General features: G+C 39.7%; 1 protein-coding gene across 1 annotated transcript in view; it reads right to left on the bottom strand.

The window, feature by feature from the left end:
* The window catches only part of LOC122802299 (beta-arrestin-1), a 915058-nt gene that overhangs the window by 27385 nt on the left and 867583 nt on the right, over nt 1-20090 (bottom strand). The window contains exon 15 of the mRNA XM_044071946.1: nt 1411-1462. Coding sequence (XP_043927881.1) covers nt 1411-1462 — 52 coding nt within the window. The remainder of the gene's footprint in view (nt 1-1410; nt 1463-20090) is intronic.

Below are 20090 nucleotides of genomic sequence, written 5' to 3'. Positions count from 1 at the left end.
AAGACTTCAGCCATAACAGCTCAAGTTTCTCAAAAAGACTGTAGAAACTGCCATCTGCTTTTTATCTTAATGCCTACTAAATTATTATTTATGCCTTAAATTCTGTGCTATGAATAACCCTCTGCTTTTGGAAATATATGCTTGACATGAACAAATGGGCCAATACACCAAAAGTATGTTTTATAATACAATTAGACATAACCATGCCTCTCAACTTCTTTGTTCAAGAATTCTGGGCAAAGCTAAAAGTTATGGGTGACAATTTGTAAAGGTTATTTCATTTCATTTATGATGTAAATAGAACAGTAGATTTTGAAATGGCATGTGTTTTCTAAAGAATAAGAAGTACGTATTGTTACTGTCTGCCATTATTAATTAATTAATTTATTTTTATTTGACATTTATTTACCGGGAAAGTCTAACTGGCTACGAGCCCATTTTCAGAGGAGATCCATGGAGAAAAGCTCCACTGTACAATTTAAACAGAATTACAAATCAACATTGGTTGCAAAGACTAAGACAATCACACAGGAGTACAGTTTGTGGATTATTGACTGACGTTCAGCAATTTACCAAAAAATCAAAACATTTAAATAGGACAGGACAAAAGTATGAACTGAAATTAGTGGCTTTATCAAAATCAGGGACAGTTGAAAGGTGTGGTCATAACTGATTTATTACCCTAGGTGTGGACGTAACTGATTTATTACCCAATACTTCAACCCTCTTTAGAATAAATTACCCTTGACTACAAAACAATGAGGAACTCTTTGTGCATTTAAGAAGCATCTTTTTTTTTGGACAAAAAAATTAAACCGAATAGGAATAATAAACAAGAAAGCTAAACCACACACAGTCATTGAGCAGGTCATCTCTTTTAGAATACATAATATTCTAATTGTCAGCACTCTGAATGTTTCTGCATGTTCATCCCAAATTATACTGAATAAAAATCTTGAAGACTTCCTGGGTACTCATAAATGTCAACATGGATAATGGATAACTATCTTGTGGAAGACTATCAGGCTGTAAGATTTTATCTTAACACTACAAACCTATAAACCTACCCTTTTTTTGTGATTGTGTTTTTAATTTAACTTGGTTAAAGTCTCTAATAGACAAGTAATAAGGAATTAAAAAATGAAAACAAAAATAAAGAGGAAGAAGCATTATCAATGACTACACAGACCTTTTATGATATATGTCATGCAAAACTGTATCAAAACTTATTTAACATATGTTACTATCATTACACAGTTTAAACAATATTATACCAAACATTTCCTTTTGTAGCAAAATGAATTAAGTACTTCAAAAGTCAGTCAACGAAAAAAAAAACAACTACATTTCACATGCAGCAATGGTATCCTTCATACCACCATAATGTATCTCAATAGGTAGTCAACTTACTTTGTATCAAACTCTATGAGGTTAGCATCAACTGGGACATCATTCTCTGCAACTAAAAAAGAAAGATACATAAATAAAATGTCAGTTTTTGAGTGCCATTGTAAATATATTTTCATTTATTTACTATAATATGCTGCACATATGTCATTTACAAATAAAGAAACCTTTGTTACACAACATGTTTATACCTGAGAACATGTTAAATAGATCAAAAAGGCTGTCTTCATATTGTTATTACATACAACATACATGTTTTTCTTTCATCTGTGGACACAATAGGGAAGAAGACAAAGTGGGATGGAGTGCCAAATGGACTCCAGGGATATGAATGGGCACAGAGGTTACCTGACATTTGAAGATGGCAACTGCTCAAGCCCTAGGGGCGTTTGTTGCTGAGGTGAATAAGGCGGTGGTGCTGGCTAATTTATACATACACACTAAAATCATAATGTCCCCCTACCATTCTCTACAGTCTAGAACCTCAAAGTACATGAATAAATAAAGGGAGGAATGGCAACACAGTGAAATACAAAGTGATGTTTGACAGGGCAATGAAGGACAAATACAGAATATGCAGATCACATGATCTGGTGTAGAGAATGAATAACCAAAAGCAAGAACTCATATGGTTGCTAGAAGTTAGCCAGTATAAAGACATTTCAATGTAAATCAGTGCTGGCTGATTCTGGCAAACGAAATACAAAAAAATATAGTGCTTAGGCAGAGAATATAGATATACATGATCAAAATAACTGAAAGGCATACTATGTATGTATGTACAAATTAAGCGACAAGTCGAGAGTGTGTCCACAAGAGACCAAACACACCATATCACAGCCATAATCCTCCATGAATACTGCTGTGTACACATGACAAGCTCAGGCCATGGCAGACAGGTATGTAGACTCCATGGCAAAACTCTCTTGCCCTGTCTACAAAGCACTCTAGTGAGCTGCTAGCAGCAATATCCTGCAAATTATCATCATAACTTCAAAATATGGTGTGACAACTGTGCACTGGCCCAGCAATCAAGGAGCCTCAATCCTCACCAGTAACACCAGGGAGGTCACCTCCTAGAAGAGAGGAAAGGATAACTAATACACACAGTAAAGTAAAATTTCCCTTAAGTGCACACAGAGATCACAGTCAGTCTAGGGCTGGTTGCTCCCTTGCTCACCAGGTCCCCAGTAAGACTCCCCACTGGCACAGCTATAGGGTCCAGGTCTCAGCCTAGCTGGGCAAGCTAAAACTTCCAGCATCCTCTCTGTCCAACCAGTGCTTCGTGTCCCTGCCCAAGTAGCTGACACAACACACACACACACTTTGAGATAAGTATTTATACAACTTCACAGACACTCCTGGGAAAGGCTGACACAGGTTCTCCAGCTGTGCCCCTTTACCCAGACCATAGGGTAGTAATCCCTGCCACCATCCAGCTAATAATATCAGCTACTAAAAGGCCCTTAAAAGGGTGTCCAGTTATTACTGTGCAATATTATTATCCAGTGGTAGTATGACTAACAGTCAAGGCTTACTGTAGAGTGGCCTATTACAATAACCTCTATAAATAGGCAATGTAATCTAGAGCTTATCTCTACACAAACCAGCCACAGGTAGAAGGTTTTAAAAATGTTTAATAATAATAATAAATAATTAAAACACAAGACAAAACTACTACACCACAGAGATATCTAAGAGATCAGAGATCACACAGAAACTTAAAATAATACAGTATGACAGGTCTGATTTCAAATAACAATACCTAATTAATCTTTACTAGCTTTAACTATTCCTACAATAAATCACAGTGCTAGAAACGTACATGTGAGCTTAGGCAGAGTGCTGAGTTAGATATCCAAGATCAAATTGCTCCCCAGTCTCTTGTGAGAAATAGTATTTAAACATTACTAACAAATATGCTTTCTGGGTCCCTCCCAAATTACATCATGTTGACACTTAGGTTTTCCCAGGCAAACAAACTGCATTTTTTAGCAATCTAACACCTGCTCAGAAACTTACAACAACAGAAGACATTTCACATGTATATTCTAACAGAAACCAGAGCAGTAAAGCACCATCCACATGTAAATTCTGGTTATAAACTTTAGCCTTAAAACAATGGGCATGAAACCTTCAGCCAGAAGCACCGGAGCTGAATTCTAACATGAAAGAGTCACAACATGCTTCACTGGGCCAGTAGAGTGCAATGCTGTCACATATTTTGCAGTTTTACATTTCACAGTATTATTTTACAGCCAAGAAAACATGTCTGAATTTTACATTTATTTACAAATGCCAGAATTATATATCAAATTCTATTTGACTAGGCTGGCAGACTTTGCCCATCTCTCCCCAATCGTCACATCTCTCCCCCCCCGGGGAACTCAAGCAAGTTTTTTAAGTGCCCCTTAAGAAACATCATTTGAGAGTGTCAGGTCTATCTGGGTGTACATCACTCCATTGCCTGTCTTGACAGCCCATCCTCATTGGCATTGCTACTCCCACTGCGGTGCTGCACTGACATATCATATGCTTGCAACCCCAGACTCCATCTTAGCAACTTGGCATTTTGCTGACTGGCTCTATTTAACCATGTTAGAGGGTTGTGATCTGTCATTACAGTGAATTTTCTTTTATGCAGAAAAGGCTGAAGTTTTTTTAGTGCCCACATTATGGCTAGACATTCATTTTCTACAGCTGCATAGCATTCCTCCCTGGGTTGGAGCCTATGACTGAGATAAACCACTGGGTGCTCTTCTTCCTCTGAAGAAATCTGGCTAAGTACAGCCCCCACCCCATAGTTTGAAGCATCCACCTGCACAACAAAGTCTTTGCTGTAGTCTGGACTGGCTAACACATGGGGTCTTCCCAAAGCTTCTTTAAGCTTCTGAAATGCCTGCTCACATGCTGGGGTCCACACTACCTTATCTGGCCTGTTCATCCTTATCAGGTCTGTGAGGGGAGCAGGTATGGTACTTTAATTGGGAACAAACTTTCTATAGTACCCTGCTGTCCGTAAGAATGCCCTCACCTGCTTTTTGGTAACAGGTGCAGGCCATGCCTGAACAGCTTCCACTTTGGCAGGTTCTGGCCTTATCTTACCACTCCCCACTCTATGTCCTATGTAGGAGACCTCTGCCATACCCACCTGACATTTGCTCAGCTTAATGGTCAACCCTGCCCTCTGTAGTCTGCCCAGCACCTCCCTAAAATGCTGAATGTGCTCTTGCCAGAAATGGCTGTAGATAGCAATATCGTCCATGTAAGCAAGGGAAAACCCTCATGTTTCTGCTAAGATATGATCTACCAGCCTCTGGAAAGTCACTGGAGCATTCTTAATCCCAAAGGGCATCTTTGTGAACTCATACAAGCCAAAAGGAGTAACAAAGGCTGACTTCTCCCTAGCACTGGGAGTCAAGGGCACCTGCCAGTAACCCTTGGTAAGATCAATGGTTGTAAGATACTTAGCCCCACCCAGCTGCTCTAGGGCCTCATCTGTCCTAGGCATGGGGTAAGCATCCGATTCTGTGTGACTATTTAATTTCCTGTAATTCACAGAGAACCTGGTGCTGCCATCCTTCTTTGGCACCAACATCACTGGTGAGGCCCAGGGACTGTTGGACTCTTGAATCACCCCTAGTTCCAACATCTCCTGTACCTCTTCCCTCAGAGTCTGTTTGACTCTCTCAGGCACCCTATAAGGGGCCTGCCTGATAGGCCTTTGGGGTCCTGTATCCACCTGGTGCTGCACCAGGTGGGTGCTCCCTGGTTTCCCAGTGAACATGCCCCCAAACTCCTGCAACAATGCTCGGATTTCTCAAACCTGGGTAGGAGATAGCTGCTGGGACATTGCTATCCGAGGTGTCAGCCCGAGCCTCACTGAGGAGATCAGTCACAAGACTTCTCTCAGACTCCTCCTGCAATCCACTGCAAATGTTCAGCACAAGGGCCTCCCTATCATGGTAAGGTTTCATCATGTTAACATGGTACAGTTTGCACCCCTGCCATCTACTTAGCACTTCCACCATGTAGTTAACATCACATACCTTTCTTGCCACCTTGTAGGGTCCCTCCCAAGCTGCTTGCAACTTGTTGTGTCTGACAGGAATGAGAACCATCACCTGCTGCCCTACAGCATACTCTCTAGCTCAAGCATTCCTGTCATGCCACACCTTTTTCTGTTGTTGGGCTTCTGACAGGTTCTCCTGGGCCAGGCCCATGAGTTCCCTGAGCCTTGTCCTGAGGTTCAGGACATATGCCACAACAGACTCTTTGTGAGACTCACACTCACCTTCCCACTCATCTTGAATTAAATCTAGAGGTCTCCTCACCCTGTGCCCATACAGAAACTCAAAGGGTGAAAAACCTGTGGATTCCTGGGGAACCTCTCTGTAAGCAAACAACAGATGGGGCAAATATTTGTACCACTCCCTCTTAAACTGATCTGCAAATGCCCGTAACATGGACTTGATTGTAGAGTTTAAACTCTAAACAAGATCATTAGTCTGGGGATGGTAGGGGGTGGTCTTCATGTGCTTCACCCCATTCCATTGGATTTCCACAGACAAGCCAGCAGGTCTGACATAAAATTGGCACCTCTGTCAGACAGTATTTCCTTTGGGAAACCTACCCTGCTGAAAATCTCTAGCAAAGCATTTTCCACCTTCTCTGCCTCAATGGAGGACAAAGCCACTGCCTCAGGGTATCGTGTAACATAATCTACAATCACTAGGATATATTTTTCCCTGTGGAATTGGGGTACTCAGAGGACCCACAGCATCCATAGCTACCCTCTGAAATGGCTCCTCAATCACAGGCAAAGGCATCAAAGGAGCTCTCACCTTGTCTCCTGCCTTGCCTACCTTTTGGCACTGCTCACAGGTCCTGCAGTACCCTGTTACATCTCTGGAAATTCCAGGCCGATAGAAGTTTTGCATAATATGCCTCTTTGTACATTTTATGCCCACATGACCTGCAAAGGGAATATCATGGGTTATGGCTAGAAGCACCAGATGGTAAGCTCTAGGCACTACCAACTGCTATACTCTCTCATCTTCTAGCCCTCCCTCAGGGGTCCACTCTCTGTACAGTAACCCTTTGTTCCAGTATAAAGATCCCCTCTTCCCTTGAGAATCAGGTGCCTCCCTAGCTACCTGCCTCAGGCCTTGCAATGTAGGGTCTGAGAGCTGAGCCTGTCTCAACTCTCTCCTTGTAACCCTTCCCAGCTCCCCTTCCACAGGAAGTCTGGCATCCTCTGACAGCGGTGCCTCACTGTCAGCCTGAGTACTACTACTCACCTCTACCTTTGCAGTTATCCTGTCCAAGGGAACATCAGTACCCACAAGCAGCTGTGGCTCACATTCAGTCTCACTGCTACAGTATAGCTCACTCCCTGAAGTAACCACCTCAGCAGTCCTGGCTGCAAGTATGCAGTCTGTCTGGGTTGCCCCCAGTCTACCAGATCCACATGCTTGTCTCCTAGCCTCACGGCATGTAACTGCATAAGTACATAGTACTATCTTATCCAAATCCTTCCCTCTCAGGACATCTGCAGGATGGTAGTTCCATGCCCCTGTTGTCTCAAGACAACCAACTGTTGGCATTTTGTCTTTCCCACTTACTGGCTCCCTCACCTTTGGTTCCCACCTTGCCTCCGTGGACACCTGTATGCCACATGGCCCCACTGATTGCATTCACAACATTTAACCCTAGCTCCTGGATGAGTACCTGGACTATTGGCTTCCCCTGCTACTGGCAGATTCTGTTGGGGCAGTCTGTGCTGCCCATCATGGGTTCCTTTAGACCCATGAGCAGTACTGGGGGTCCCTTTCCTGTGCAGGGTTGCCCTGCTTGCTAGGTAAAGGTCGCCCTTCTTCCCCAACTCCTCTGAAGTAGCACACTGTCTATCAGCTAACCAGATTCTCATGTCCTCAGGCAAAGTGCTAAGAGCTTGTTCCCTTACCAAAAGGTCTGCCAACCCTTCAAAAGTGGTGACCTGACATCCACTCACCAAGCTATGAAAATAAGTGCTCAGTTCAGCAACATATTCACATACATTTTCATCTGCCTTGCGTCTATGCTCATGAAACTTTTTCCTATACATTTCAGGTGTTAGCTGAAAACTTTCCAACAAGTGTCTTTTTACAGCAGTATAATCAAAACAGTCAGTGTCATGCATTTTTGCTAAAGAAGTTACAGCTTTACCATGGAGTAAGGGGGTCAGGAACCATACCCAGAACCCTTGGTAAACTTCATACTGTTTACATACCTGCTCAAACATATGAATGAAGCTATCAAAATGATCCCCCTCTTTGAACTGTGGAAGAAATTTACTGACCTTTTGTGCTTCTGGGGTCCAGTTACTCCCTTCCCCATTACCTCCATGACTCTGGCAAAGAGTCAGCATTTCCCTCTCATGTCTCCTCTGCCGTTCATTTTCCTCAGCTTGTAGACTCCTCATTTTCTCAGCTGCTTCTAGTTCCATAAGCCTGGCCTCCAATTCAAGTCTCTTTAGCTCCAGCTGGATTTTTAAGTCCACTGCAGAAAGGTTGAGCTGTCCATTCTCCGAGGATATTGTATCTCCACTGTCAGTCTGATTGCCCTCCAGGCTGCTGTTTTCTGATGCAGCTGTAACCAAGGCTGCAGTCAGGACTTCTTTAGTCAGGTTTCCACACACCAGTCCCCTAGTCTGGCACATCTCTGCCAGCTGGCTCCTTGTCAGCTTTCCATACTCTTCTGTTGACATGCTGCCTGTTCACCCTGACTAACACTAAGCTAACAAAAGAAATAAAACAATTGTGATCTGAACTCTGAGTATACACTGTGTGGCTGTTTTAGAGTACAAAACACTTTTAGAGATCACTGTACATAAGCTACAGGAGTTCTCTCTACCCTACACCACTATAAGCCAATTAGTATGTGAAGTAGATCCCACCACTGCCTAACACTTGTGATGACCATGCCCTAGCCCAGCAATCAAGAAGCCGCAGTCCTCACCACTAACACCAGGGAGGTTGCCTCCTGAAAGAGAGGAAAGGATAACTAATACACACAGTAAAGTACAATTTCCCTTAAGTGCACAGAGATCACAGTCAGTCGGGGGCTGGTTGCTCCCTTGCTCACCAGGTCCCTAATAGAACTCTCCACTGGCACAGCTATAGGGTCCAGGTCTCAGCCTAGCTGGGCAAGCTAAAACCTCCAGCACCCTCTCTGTCCAACCAGTGCTTTGTGTCCCTGCCCAAGTAGCTGATACAACACAAACATACACTTTGAGATAAGTATTTATACTTCACAGACACTCCTGGGAAAGGCTGACACAAATTCTCCAGCTTTGCCCCTTTACCCAGACCATAGGGTAGTAATCCCTGCCACCACCCAGCTAATAATATCAGCTACTAAAAGGCCCTTAAAAGGGTGTCCAATTATTAATGTGCAGTATTATTATCCAATGGTAGTATGACTAATAGTCAAGGCTTACTTTAGAGTGGCCTATTACAATAACCTCTATAAATATGCAATGCACTCTAGAGCTTATCTTTACACAAACCACCCACAGGTAGAAGGTTTTAAAATATTTAATAATAAATAATTAAAACACAATACAAAACTACTACACCACAGAGATATCTAAGAGTTCAAAGATCACACAGAAGCTTAAAATAATACAGTAGGACAGGTCTGATTTCAAAGAAAAATACCTAATTAATCTTTACTAGCTTTAACTATTCCTACAAGAAATCACAGTGCTAGAAATTAGACAGAGTGCTGAGTTAGATATCCAAGATCAAAATGTTCCCCAGTCTCCTGTGAGAAATAGTATTTAAACATTACTAAAAAACATGTTTGCTGGATCCCTCCCAAATTACATCATGTTAACACTTAAGTTTTCCCAGGCAAACAAATTGCATTATTTAGCACCTGCTCAGAAACTTACAACAATAGAAGACATTTCACATGTATATTCTAACACAAACCAGAACAGTAAAGCACCATCCACATGTAAATTCTGATCATAAACTTCAACCTTAAAACAATGGGCATGAAACCCTCATCCAGACACACTGGAGCCGAATTCTAACATTAAAGGGTCACTACATGCTTCACTGGGCCAGTAGAGTGCAATGTTGTCACATATTTTGCAGTTCCACATTTCACAGTATTCCTTTACATTCAAGAAAACATGCCTGTATTTTACATTTATTTACAAATGCCAGAATTATATATCAAATTCTATTTGACTAGGCTGGCAGCCTTCACTCATCTCTCTCCAATCGTCACACATGGTACCAATAAATGCAGCACACAGTGCTCACATCTTGGTAGCCCTTTAACATAATCTTGGTAGCCCTCTATAATTAGTTTGCTCATTCCCAATTTATTAAGGTTTTAAATAACAGTACAAGCTTTTAAAGCACATAAATCCCTGGTTGTCAGAAAACCCTTTTAGAAACACAGCAGTGATTCCACCAGCTCTAGCTTTAAATTGTGAGCGATGGTCCAAAGTTGCTAATTTTTCCTATGTAGGGATGGTGGTTTGCACCAAAGTATGCTTTCCCATAGACATTTATATAGTCTTGCTCTTTGTGATGACATAGATAAGTGCAGCTTGACTCAATGTATTGCCAGTAAGTGGGATGTAAAACCTTTGGTGCCTTGTCTCATTAGTCTTTTTGGTCCTTATCAAGTTGAAGGTAGGAAAATCAATATCAAGTTGTTGCGTGGGTGCTGAACAAAGACATAAATCCAGGAGAACAGCTCAAACAATGCCAAAACATCAAATATTTCTGCAGCAAGCTTACTGTAATTTCCTCTAAAATTAGCTGTAGGAAGAAATGCTAGAAGCAAAAGATCCTACATTTCCATCTAATGTTCAAAGCACATGACATATTTAAACCTGTGACAAAAGTGCTGCAGCAACCTTTAGATGTATACAACAAAAATAAAACAGGCAGTCCTGGGCATTAGTATAAAAAGTGGTGCTTCTGGGATTCAGTCAGTCTCCCTCAAAGTCCATTAGGATGTACTATGACTGAATGTTAATATCCACGGCAACAGCAAGGAACTCCTCACAAAAGGCATGATAAGAGAGACATTTTTTATTTGCCTTAGGAATTTACACGAGTGTGCCATAGTAGATCTTCTCCTTGTTTTTTATTATTTCATGCATGTTGTATGCCTACTAGCAGATGCATGAGCAAGTTGAGAAAAACCCATCCATCATTGAAAAAGTTCAGATCTGCAACCCTTCTTCTCAGTTTGTGCTGTTAGTAGGAATATGAATATGGGATCATAAACCATGATTACATCACACAAGAATGTGCCATTCCTCAAAGGGACACTGGCAAGGGAGACAAAGCTGAAGTCTAAAATACAATCTTCTCTCAACAAAGTCATTGTATTTGTTTTCCTTAGGATAATTTAAGTAGAGATCTTTGGTGGATAGGTAGTGATTGCAAAAGATGTCTGCATTACTAGCTGTAAAACAAAATCAATGTAGTTATTCTGGACTCTCATTACAAGGGCAAATCTATCCTTCAGTGTGCTTATGAAGCTGCCTGCCTCTATTTCTTTTACATTCAAAATTCAAGGTACAAACCCTCTCCCTCTGCAGATGGGAATGTGATTCTCTGTGTCTTAATTCCCATTTTACTTTCCTACTTAACCCTAGTATGCATGACCATTCAGTTCTTTTTTTAGCATAATCTTAGTAGCCCTCTATAATTAGTTTGCTCATTCCCAGTTTATCTGAAAGGTTGGGATTATATGGTTACATTTCCTAGTGATCCCTGCAGCCCTCACCTGTGGTAGCTTGCCAGTGACATCATAGGAACTCATCCTGATCCTTAATATCTAAGAACTCTTCTTCAGATATCTTTTACACTTTTATTGCATATTTTGGTTTCCAGCATTCTGCCTGGCATTAGTTCACACAATCTTTTATATGTACCTTGAATGAACACCTGTGAGTTACAGAACATGGGTTTAATAATTCTTGCTTTTATCTATGGTTATTGAATCAGGATTCTGATATTAATGTTCTGAGTAGTTGCAATCCTGTTTAGTCCAACTGTAAATATAGCATCTGCAGGAGAATTATTCATAATTAGTTATACAAACTACAGAAGAGAACAGTTCTACACTGTTACTGTGCAAGATATGAGTAGCCCTTCCTCAAGAACATGTTGCATTTGTGGGTATTAGTTATTTGGAGTATACTCTTATCTTGATGTGGTAGCATAGGGTTCACTCTGTCACAGAATACTGCCTGTTGCATGATAGTTTAAGCAATAATCTATAGAAGGCCATTTATACTTTTTTTCATCAGAAAATAAACTTTATTCAAAATTGCACATTCAAACAGAACATCAAGCACAAAGCTTCAAACTTAGAAGAAACAAAGAAAGCAATGACTGAAGAAACGTTTAATACTAATCTTAGCTCATCCTCATTGCACAGACATGCAAATATCAAGGTACCACAGAAAGTAAAATAGAAGAGTATACATTACGATTTCATACAAAGCAAATGCTCACAGCACACATATAACATGTTTACTAAATTTCTCTTAAATGAATGATGACATTTCTGACTGTATTTATTCTACTCCATTAAAAGAAATTTGGGAAATCTTCTGTTATGTATTTTTAGACATTTAACAATGACAATTGTAGTAATGTGTTGTGGAATCTTCCACCTATAGGCTACCTAAGTCCAAACAGTAGTTGTTTTATGAGGCATCAACAAGCATACATACCTACAAAGGTGCTGAACGTCTAAAATAGACTTCATGATGCAAACCTCTGTGGAACAAGGCGATAAGAGCTGCAAATGCTTATTAGCTAAATCTGACTCCAACAGCCACAGAAGTTGAATATATTAACAGCACCAAAACGTATGAACAATGCCTGGGGCATATTCATTAAAACAGCATGTAACATGCTTTTATTCCATCCCTTCTCAAAGCTGTTATGTAATGCATAAGCAATAATGATTTCTCATAAAAGTAGCAGAAATGGTATAATTAGCAACAGCAAAGACAGTGTCTAATTCATGTGGAGAAGGAAGTTCTTTAAAGGCACTCCACCTTTCACCAAAGCTCTTTTTAGCATCTGAAATCAACATCTGAATAACAACATACATATAAGACACTTTAGGGAAGGTCAGGCTAACTGAAGTACTTGAGCATGCTAAATAGAGGGGGGGAGGGTCAGAAACATAAACAAAAATCTCTAAAGCAAGATTTCTGCAATGTATTTCAAACGTGTAAATAACATCAGTGATCCATTACTTACAAACCAAATTCATAAAGAGTGAAAGAGTATTACAGCCTGATTTTCTATCACGTCATATGTATATATAATCACTCAGAAATCCTTGCTTGTTCACATTATACCCAGTGTGACACTTGCCCTTCTGTGTTCAACACCAGGTGCTTCCATAGTGGAATATTCAGTTTTCAAGGATAGGAAACATTTCAATGGTTACCTAGCTTTTCAAAGGTTTGTGTGTATTTTTGATTAAATTCCACTATGTATGATGGGTTGGGAGGTTATGGAGGAACCAACCATGCATTTCTATACTTTTTTCTGTATTGAACAACTTAGCTACCAATGACTACCAAACTTTGTGGGGGGAGGGTTGGTGCTTTCCTCTATAATTATTGAACAATAAAACAAACGGCCAAATACTCCAAAGGAGGCTAGGCAAACAGACATTGATCCAAGCACCCTCCCCCCGTTATCCCATATGAAACATGTAACTAATGGCTTTAATTTTCTCATCTAAGTAATAACTTCCAAGAAACCAAGGCAATAAGATAAAAGATAATCCACAACAGGGTTACCTGTTCAAGAACCATAAACTTAAGTTTCATGTTAGGCAGAAGCAAGATCATCTAAGTATCCATTTCAAGGAATATACTATAAAATGGGTCCCTGTCAGCAGATCATATGTAAGCTACCAACAGGCTAAAGGGTTACTTCTTAATATCAAAAGACAGAAATGTGAGTAAGTAGAATGCTGAAACATTTATACAGATTGTTTTAGCATTCAGCATGTGTGTGCAGGTATGAGTGTTTGCAGGTTAGGGTTCTCTGTCTACAGTAAATTTGTGGTGTGTTGTCTTGTTTAGTGTTAGTGAAAGGTGTTTCATAATATAATGTAATGTGTAAGGTTAAGGTAACCAGCACTGGTAGGATTAAACTCAGTACACACAAGTAAGGTGTGCACAAGACAATATGGGCCGGGAATTTTCCCTTTAGGACTTTCTTTGCTAGCTCCCATTACCTCTGAAAACAGTACTGACACTTGTGAATTCTTAATATGGTTTGGGTTCAACTTGGGAGGTGCACCTCTTTACAAAAACTCATCAAATAGTACACCCAATCAAAGGTGCAATGTAGTCCTTCACTGTAAAATTCAATTAAAAACCTTACAATACTGAGTTGATAGATTGAAGATTGTACATCATCACATCTTCACCCCACATCCCCCCTTTTATTAGTGATGGTAACGACATATTATGATTTCATAATGTACATGATCAGGTAGCAGCTCTTTCAAGACACAACTGGGTTAGTCCTTTTTTTTGCAACAATCACAAGCTTTTTATGGGCATCTCTATAGGCTGGTGATAACATTTTAACTTTAAATTTGGAGGCCTGGCAATCTGACCATTCTTCTTTTAGTTAATTTTACAGATCTTTCTTTACTGCTTGCCTCTACTTTAACATAACTGCCTCAGTCATCTTACATGTGTCGTTTCTACTATATCAGGGGTGGCACTGGGAACATAATATTTTCTTCGTAAATAAATGCATACTGTGGTATAGGATTTGCAGTATATCTTGTTCAGTAATGATTAAGGGATCTGCTTTCCATTTCTTCTTTTTGAAGGATTCCTTGTGAAGATTAAAACATAACAACACTGTAATTTTTAAATAATAAGGCAGATGAATCTAACTACTATTGTTTTGAAGCAATAATTACTAATGGTTACATAGCAGTATTGACTTTAATTGGCCTATGTGCTATTTAGCTTTGCTTTAAACTTGATGTGCTTGCAGTTGCTGCTGCTTTGTAGTGCTGGTTACCACACAGCAAACCTTCCTTGAACTCTGCTATCAAATTTGACTCAAAGAACAGTCTTATACCATATAGAAAGTTATCGCTTCACTTCTGCTGTATTTTGGATTCTGCTAGTCTTGATTAAAATTCCTGTGGTATGATATGGTTATTTTGTATCTGATACTGTTCTAGGTGATTCGCCAAGTTGAGGGAAAGGGACTACTATTGTTTTTTTTCTAGGCTTGAACTACTAATTGCTACATCGTTATGTTAAAATGTAATTGGCCTGTGTGCTAAGTAATTCACTACACAGCAGTATTTACTTTAATTGGCCTATCTACTCTTTGTTTCTTTTTTAAACCTGAAGTGCTTGCAGATACCACTGCTCTACTGTGCTGTTTTGCAACATGACAAACTTGTTTTGACTTTTGCTATAGGAATTTACTTGAACAATAGTACCACACCACCTGGGCGTGCTTTGCTTTGCACAAATGAGTTGCAGAATATATAAGATGGCAATGGACTACATAATACAGTAACAAGTACTCATCTTGGTAACTGTCCTGTTCTTCCTAACTCATATTCCCCGAGCTAGCACACCCAAGTGCTTAGCTGTACTTGACTGCATCTGGTTGCATGTAGTAGCTGCTTGAGGCACCTTCTGTTGGCTAGGGATATTTGATTTAATATCATTAAATGTGGTCTCCCACTGTGTATTCAAAATTGTGGATGTCTGTTTATTGTCATCTGATAATGTATCTTTGCTGTGGCTGATTGTTTATTATCTTGTTATATTACATCCTTGGTGTTATATCATATACATTGCTGCATTAATTCTGGTATTCTGCACTGCATTTAATACTATGGCATCCAAGCCTGCTGGTGACATGCTGAGTACTGTGTACGTAGTGTGGCACCCATGCCTATTGTATTGTTATATATTGCCTAGTATATTATCCACCTCTTGGAATTTTGTGAAATTTTGACTATTATATTATCCAATTTGTGAACTCTTGGAGTCATTGTTGACAGTGGTAGCAGAGGTTTTGAAACTATTTATGCTATCTCTTAGGAGGCTATAACTTGCTTTGGAGAAATCTTTCATCCTTTTTTCTCTTGAGGAGGAGTCAGGTATGACTATTACTTCGAATGAGACGGATTTATGATCAGACCTTACCAGGAGGTCAACACCCAGGGAGTAGTGCAGGGACCCCCTATGTTGGTGAGTACTAAGTCTAGGACATTCAGGCCCCTTGTGGGAGTGCAGACTATCTGTTCCAGATAATTTCTTTTAATAAAGTCCTGAAACCTTAGGGCAAACATGTTTGTGCTCATATATGACTCCCAATCAATGGAAGGATAGTTGAAACCATCCATGATCAAGGTGTTTGGCTGTATAGTGAGTGACTCAAGTAGGTCCAGGTAGGCAGAGTGATTCTTGTGGTTCATGGTGGGGGACCTATAGCTAACAATGATATGGAAGGTGCTTTACCTACAGTTGGTTGGACTTGGAGTAGCTCTAGGAAGTTATACTATTTGACAAGTCTTGAAATGTATTTGACTTTAATGAAGATGGATACACCTTCACCTATGGTTCTTTCATGTTTGTTTTGAGGTCTGAACATGTGGAAGACATTGTAGGCTTGCATGGCCAGAGTGGTATCGGCAACAAATAAACATCACAATAAAAGGAAACAGCTCATAGTACTAAATAATGAAATACATCATGCAAAAATCAACCTCAAAAGGATAAAAAAAGACCTTAGGAACAAGATCAAATCCAACAGCAATAATTGTGAGTTAAAATTTTATATCAACAAAGGATAACCACAATATATTGTTTAATAATAAAATGTACCTTACAAAGAATGACCAGCATTTACCAAAGTTATCTCTAAGTGCTCAAGCCTCAAATTCTGAAAATATTGCTAATATCCTTGTGGATAAATTCAGCTCCCACTCCACCTTTCTGTCACCTCCAAACTTCCAAACGCAAAATATTCAGCCCAAACTCCCACCAGTAATTACCTCTAAAGAAATACTATGAGTGCTGTTTAGGATGAAAAGCACCAGCTCTGTGAGTCCAGATAACATACTAGGGTTTTCAGGGACAATATGAAACAGCATCTCTCAGACCTCCTCCTTAAATGTTTCAGCCATGGTCTCTTCACTACCAGAAGCCTAGAAAACAGTTGAAGTAATTCTCATACACAAATGCCATGGATCCTGGCAGCTATAGACCTATTAGTGTCACAACCATCATTTGTAAGGGGATGGGATGTTTCATCGTGGACATCATAAACAGCAACATAGAAATCTTAAAATTCTTAGACTTTAATTGGTTTGTCTTTGCAAAACTTAGATCATATCTGTAAAACATAGATGAGTTATGTTAGGGTCACAGAAGCACTAGATAAGGGTAACTGTGCATTTGTAACACCTCTATTTAGTTACTAGCAAACTAGGCAAACACAATATAAATCTCTATGTAGTTAGCTGGATCGCCAACTGGCTTACTGATAGATACCAGTCTATTAGAGTTGATGGCACCCAATCCAAGATACTTGTCTTCAGTGATGTACCCCAGGCTCTCCTTTGGAATGCCTTCTGTATGCCATTTACTTCTGTTATGTGAAATCTGATATTAAACATGTCTCTTTGGCTGACCAAGTACGTGGATAAGAAAGAGCCTTTATCCATCTTCAGCTCCTTACAGATTCTCATATCATTTGAGAAAACTTAATTCATTGTATGGATCATGGTCTAAAGATAAATACCAAAAATGTATCATCACATAGTTTGAGAATCACAAAGTCTCTCACACTATGGCATAAGCAACTCCCCTCTCATTAAAACAAACACTATCAATAAAAACCTAGGCATCTGCAGGGATTATGAACTCTCATTTGAACACTGTGTCATCACTGTAATTAGGAAAGCCTTGTACTTCACCCAGAAGATTACTAAGGATATCGCTTCTTGGTTAAAAGAGGTCAATGGGTCATACTACCCTCCATTCATCCCTCATCAGGCCAATACTAAAATACAGTGCACCCTTCAATACAGACCCGTGGAAGCTCCTAACTTAACTTAATAAAAGACAAAAAAAAAAAAAACAATCTTAGATATTAGTTGCATGTGTTACCCAAGGAATCTAAAAGCAACGTCTGCCTTCTCTGTCTCCTACAGAGTCGTACATGGGGATTTACGCCTGACCTACAAAGCTGTACATGACCTAGCTCTGCTTGAACTACTGCAGATCTGTGAACTGATAATAACAGAAATACAAGATCAAAGGACTCAAAATCTATATTGCAACATGAACAGGATTTGGTGGCATGGCAGATAGCTTTATCAATGAATCTTCCATTTCTGGAGCAAACTCTTGCTTTCTGTAAAGCAAAGCTCATCCCTCACTGTCTTCAAACCTAACTCAGATGAATGAATGGAAAAGTGCAGTTTTTACCTCAGGTCTAGCCTCTTTATGGACATAGGGAGTAATTAGTTGAGTGTACCAATGGGACTACATTTGCTAGGCTTCAAATGGTTTTGCTAGTCTATAGCCTAGCAGGAGACTATGTATTTATGAAACCATGAACATAATGTACTAACTTCTAAGATAAAAACAACATTACCTTATAGCTCTTCTAGAAAAGTATTTAATGTTATAAGGGTATACTGAAATCATTCTGGCTGAATTTTCCTTCATGGATCTTGCAGGCCTAGTTCTTCATTAAAACAGTTAATGTCTTTTTGTCTTGTAGGAAGACATGAATTACTGAAATGTGAACCACCTGCTAATGTGCATGATATATTCCTAACATTTTTTCCTGTTTGCTAAAAAAATCTGAAACTACCTTGGGATGGCAAATATAAGGTAACATTAGGCCCATACATAAAATCCAACACCTGAATCCACTTTGAAGTGGAACATTTCACAAACACCACCCACTGACATCCTTGGCTGCCTGTAAAAACTGCCAGTTTGCACATTCTCGCACAATACAGGCACCATTTTTCTTTTTTTTTAATCATTAAGTTGTAGTAGAATCGATTTCTGTATAACTTGTACAGTACTATTTGCCTATTGTTTACACTACTTCCCTAGCCTTAGTTAATAGTGATCTAGTGTATACTATAGGTTGATAATTTAAGACAGAAAGCTGCTTCTAACTAGTACCAGCTTATAACTTATTGATACTGTTTTTTCACAAGGTCTTTAGCCTCTACACCAAGAAGCTCCACCCCCTCCCCACAAGATTGGAATACCTGCTCAAGATATTAAATCTGGCAATTGTGTATTTGTATGTATCCTACAGCTTACTAGGTAAGTTAAAGCAATTATCGAAAGCTTTAATGGTCTACTAAAAGTGGCATGCACACTAACTTGGATGCTCTAAGTGGGAGCCCCTCCCAAATTCTAGTATACATACATAATCTCATCTTAGTAGTAACAACTAATTGATAGACTTTAACGCCTAGAAATTAATCACTGTATGAAGCTTAACGACTTTATGCTCCAACACTCAGCTGACTCAACTGCTGCAGCTTCATTACTGTAACAGTATTTCTCTGGGTAGTAGTGCTTGTAACTGGTGTGATAAGAGCTATCTGATTGTTTCTGTTTGGCTGCCTACTTGCCTGGTGGTGCAACCCACTCCATTTGACCTTGCTCTGCTTGGGCTCACTCCACTCCCTTACCCTACCCCATTCCCACCTACCCCCACTTCAGTTACACTTATACACCATAATCACTCCCACACCTATACCTGGACAAATCACATTCCTCTGACATCATCTACTCAACTATCCACAATATCCATCCCTATCTCCCTCAATCCTCTACTCCTCCCATATACTTAAGCAACTAACCTGCCACTTCCTCCCTATAACTTTGCTACCTTAGCCCAAGTAACCATACACTTTACATACAAGTAAATCTAGGAATCACAATCTCCATCCTACAACATATTTCTCCTTTCTATCCAATTTCAACTCCTCTGCCCAAAGCTCTACCATATAATATAACTATACATATAAAATAATAACAGTGCAGGAGTGGCATACCTACTTTCAATACCCATCTCTCATTCAGGACTAAACTATACCCTGCTAGGTAGTCACTAACTAAAGAAGACTCAACCTAAATATTAGCAAAATGCTACAACTATACCTTATTATCCTAGCAACTCTGACAATATTTACCCACAATACCTCATACCATGTCAATCTAATGGATTCTACACCTCAGCATGCCACCACTACCCCTCATTCTCAGAATTGTGCTTACTTCAACATTCTTATTAATTCATCCATTTTCACCATACCAACAAAACATTACTTCTGCTACTTTCCCTTTCTCTCCATTATTTCCTCAAAGCTTCCCTGATGAATAAGTACATGGCCAAAATCATAAAAATCATAACCTATGTCATATCTAAACTATCTCTCAGCGGTGATGTACATCCTAATCCCGGTCCACCTACTCTTACTTCTAGCTCCTCCACTCAACCCTGCAGTTACCATCATAACATACTACAACTCCCTAGGACAGCTGCAGACCTATTAATGCTGAATATAAACATAAGAAACATTACTAAAAAATGCATGACCTC

The sequence above is a fragment of the Protopterus annectens genome, chromosome 5.part0 (assembly GCF_019279795.1).
Source record: "Protopterus annectens isolate FY-2018-M chromosome 5.part0, PAN1.0, whole genome shotgun sequence".
Taxonomy (NCBI): Eukaryota; Metazoa; Chordata; order Ceratodontiformes; family Protopteridae; genus Protopterus; species Protopterus annectens.
This window is presented reverse-complemented; position numbering and strand designations above follow the sequence as displayed.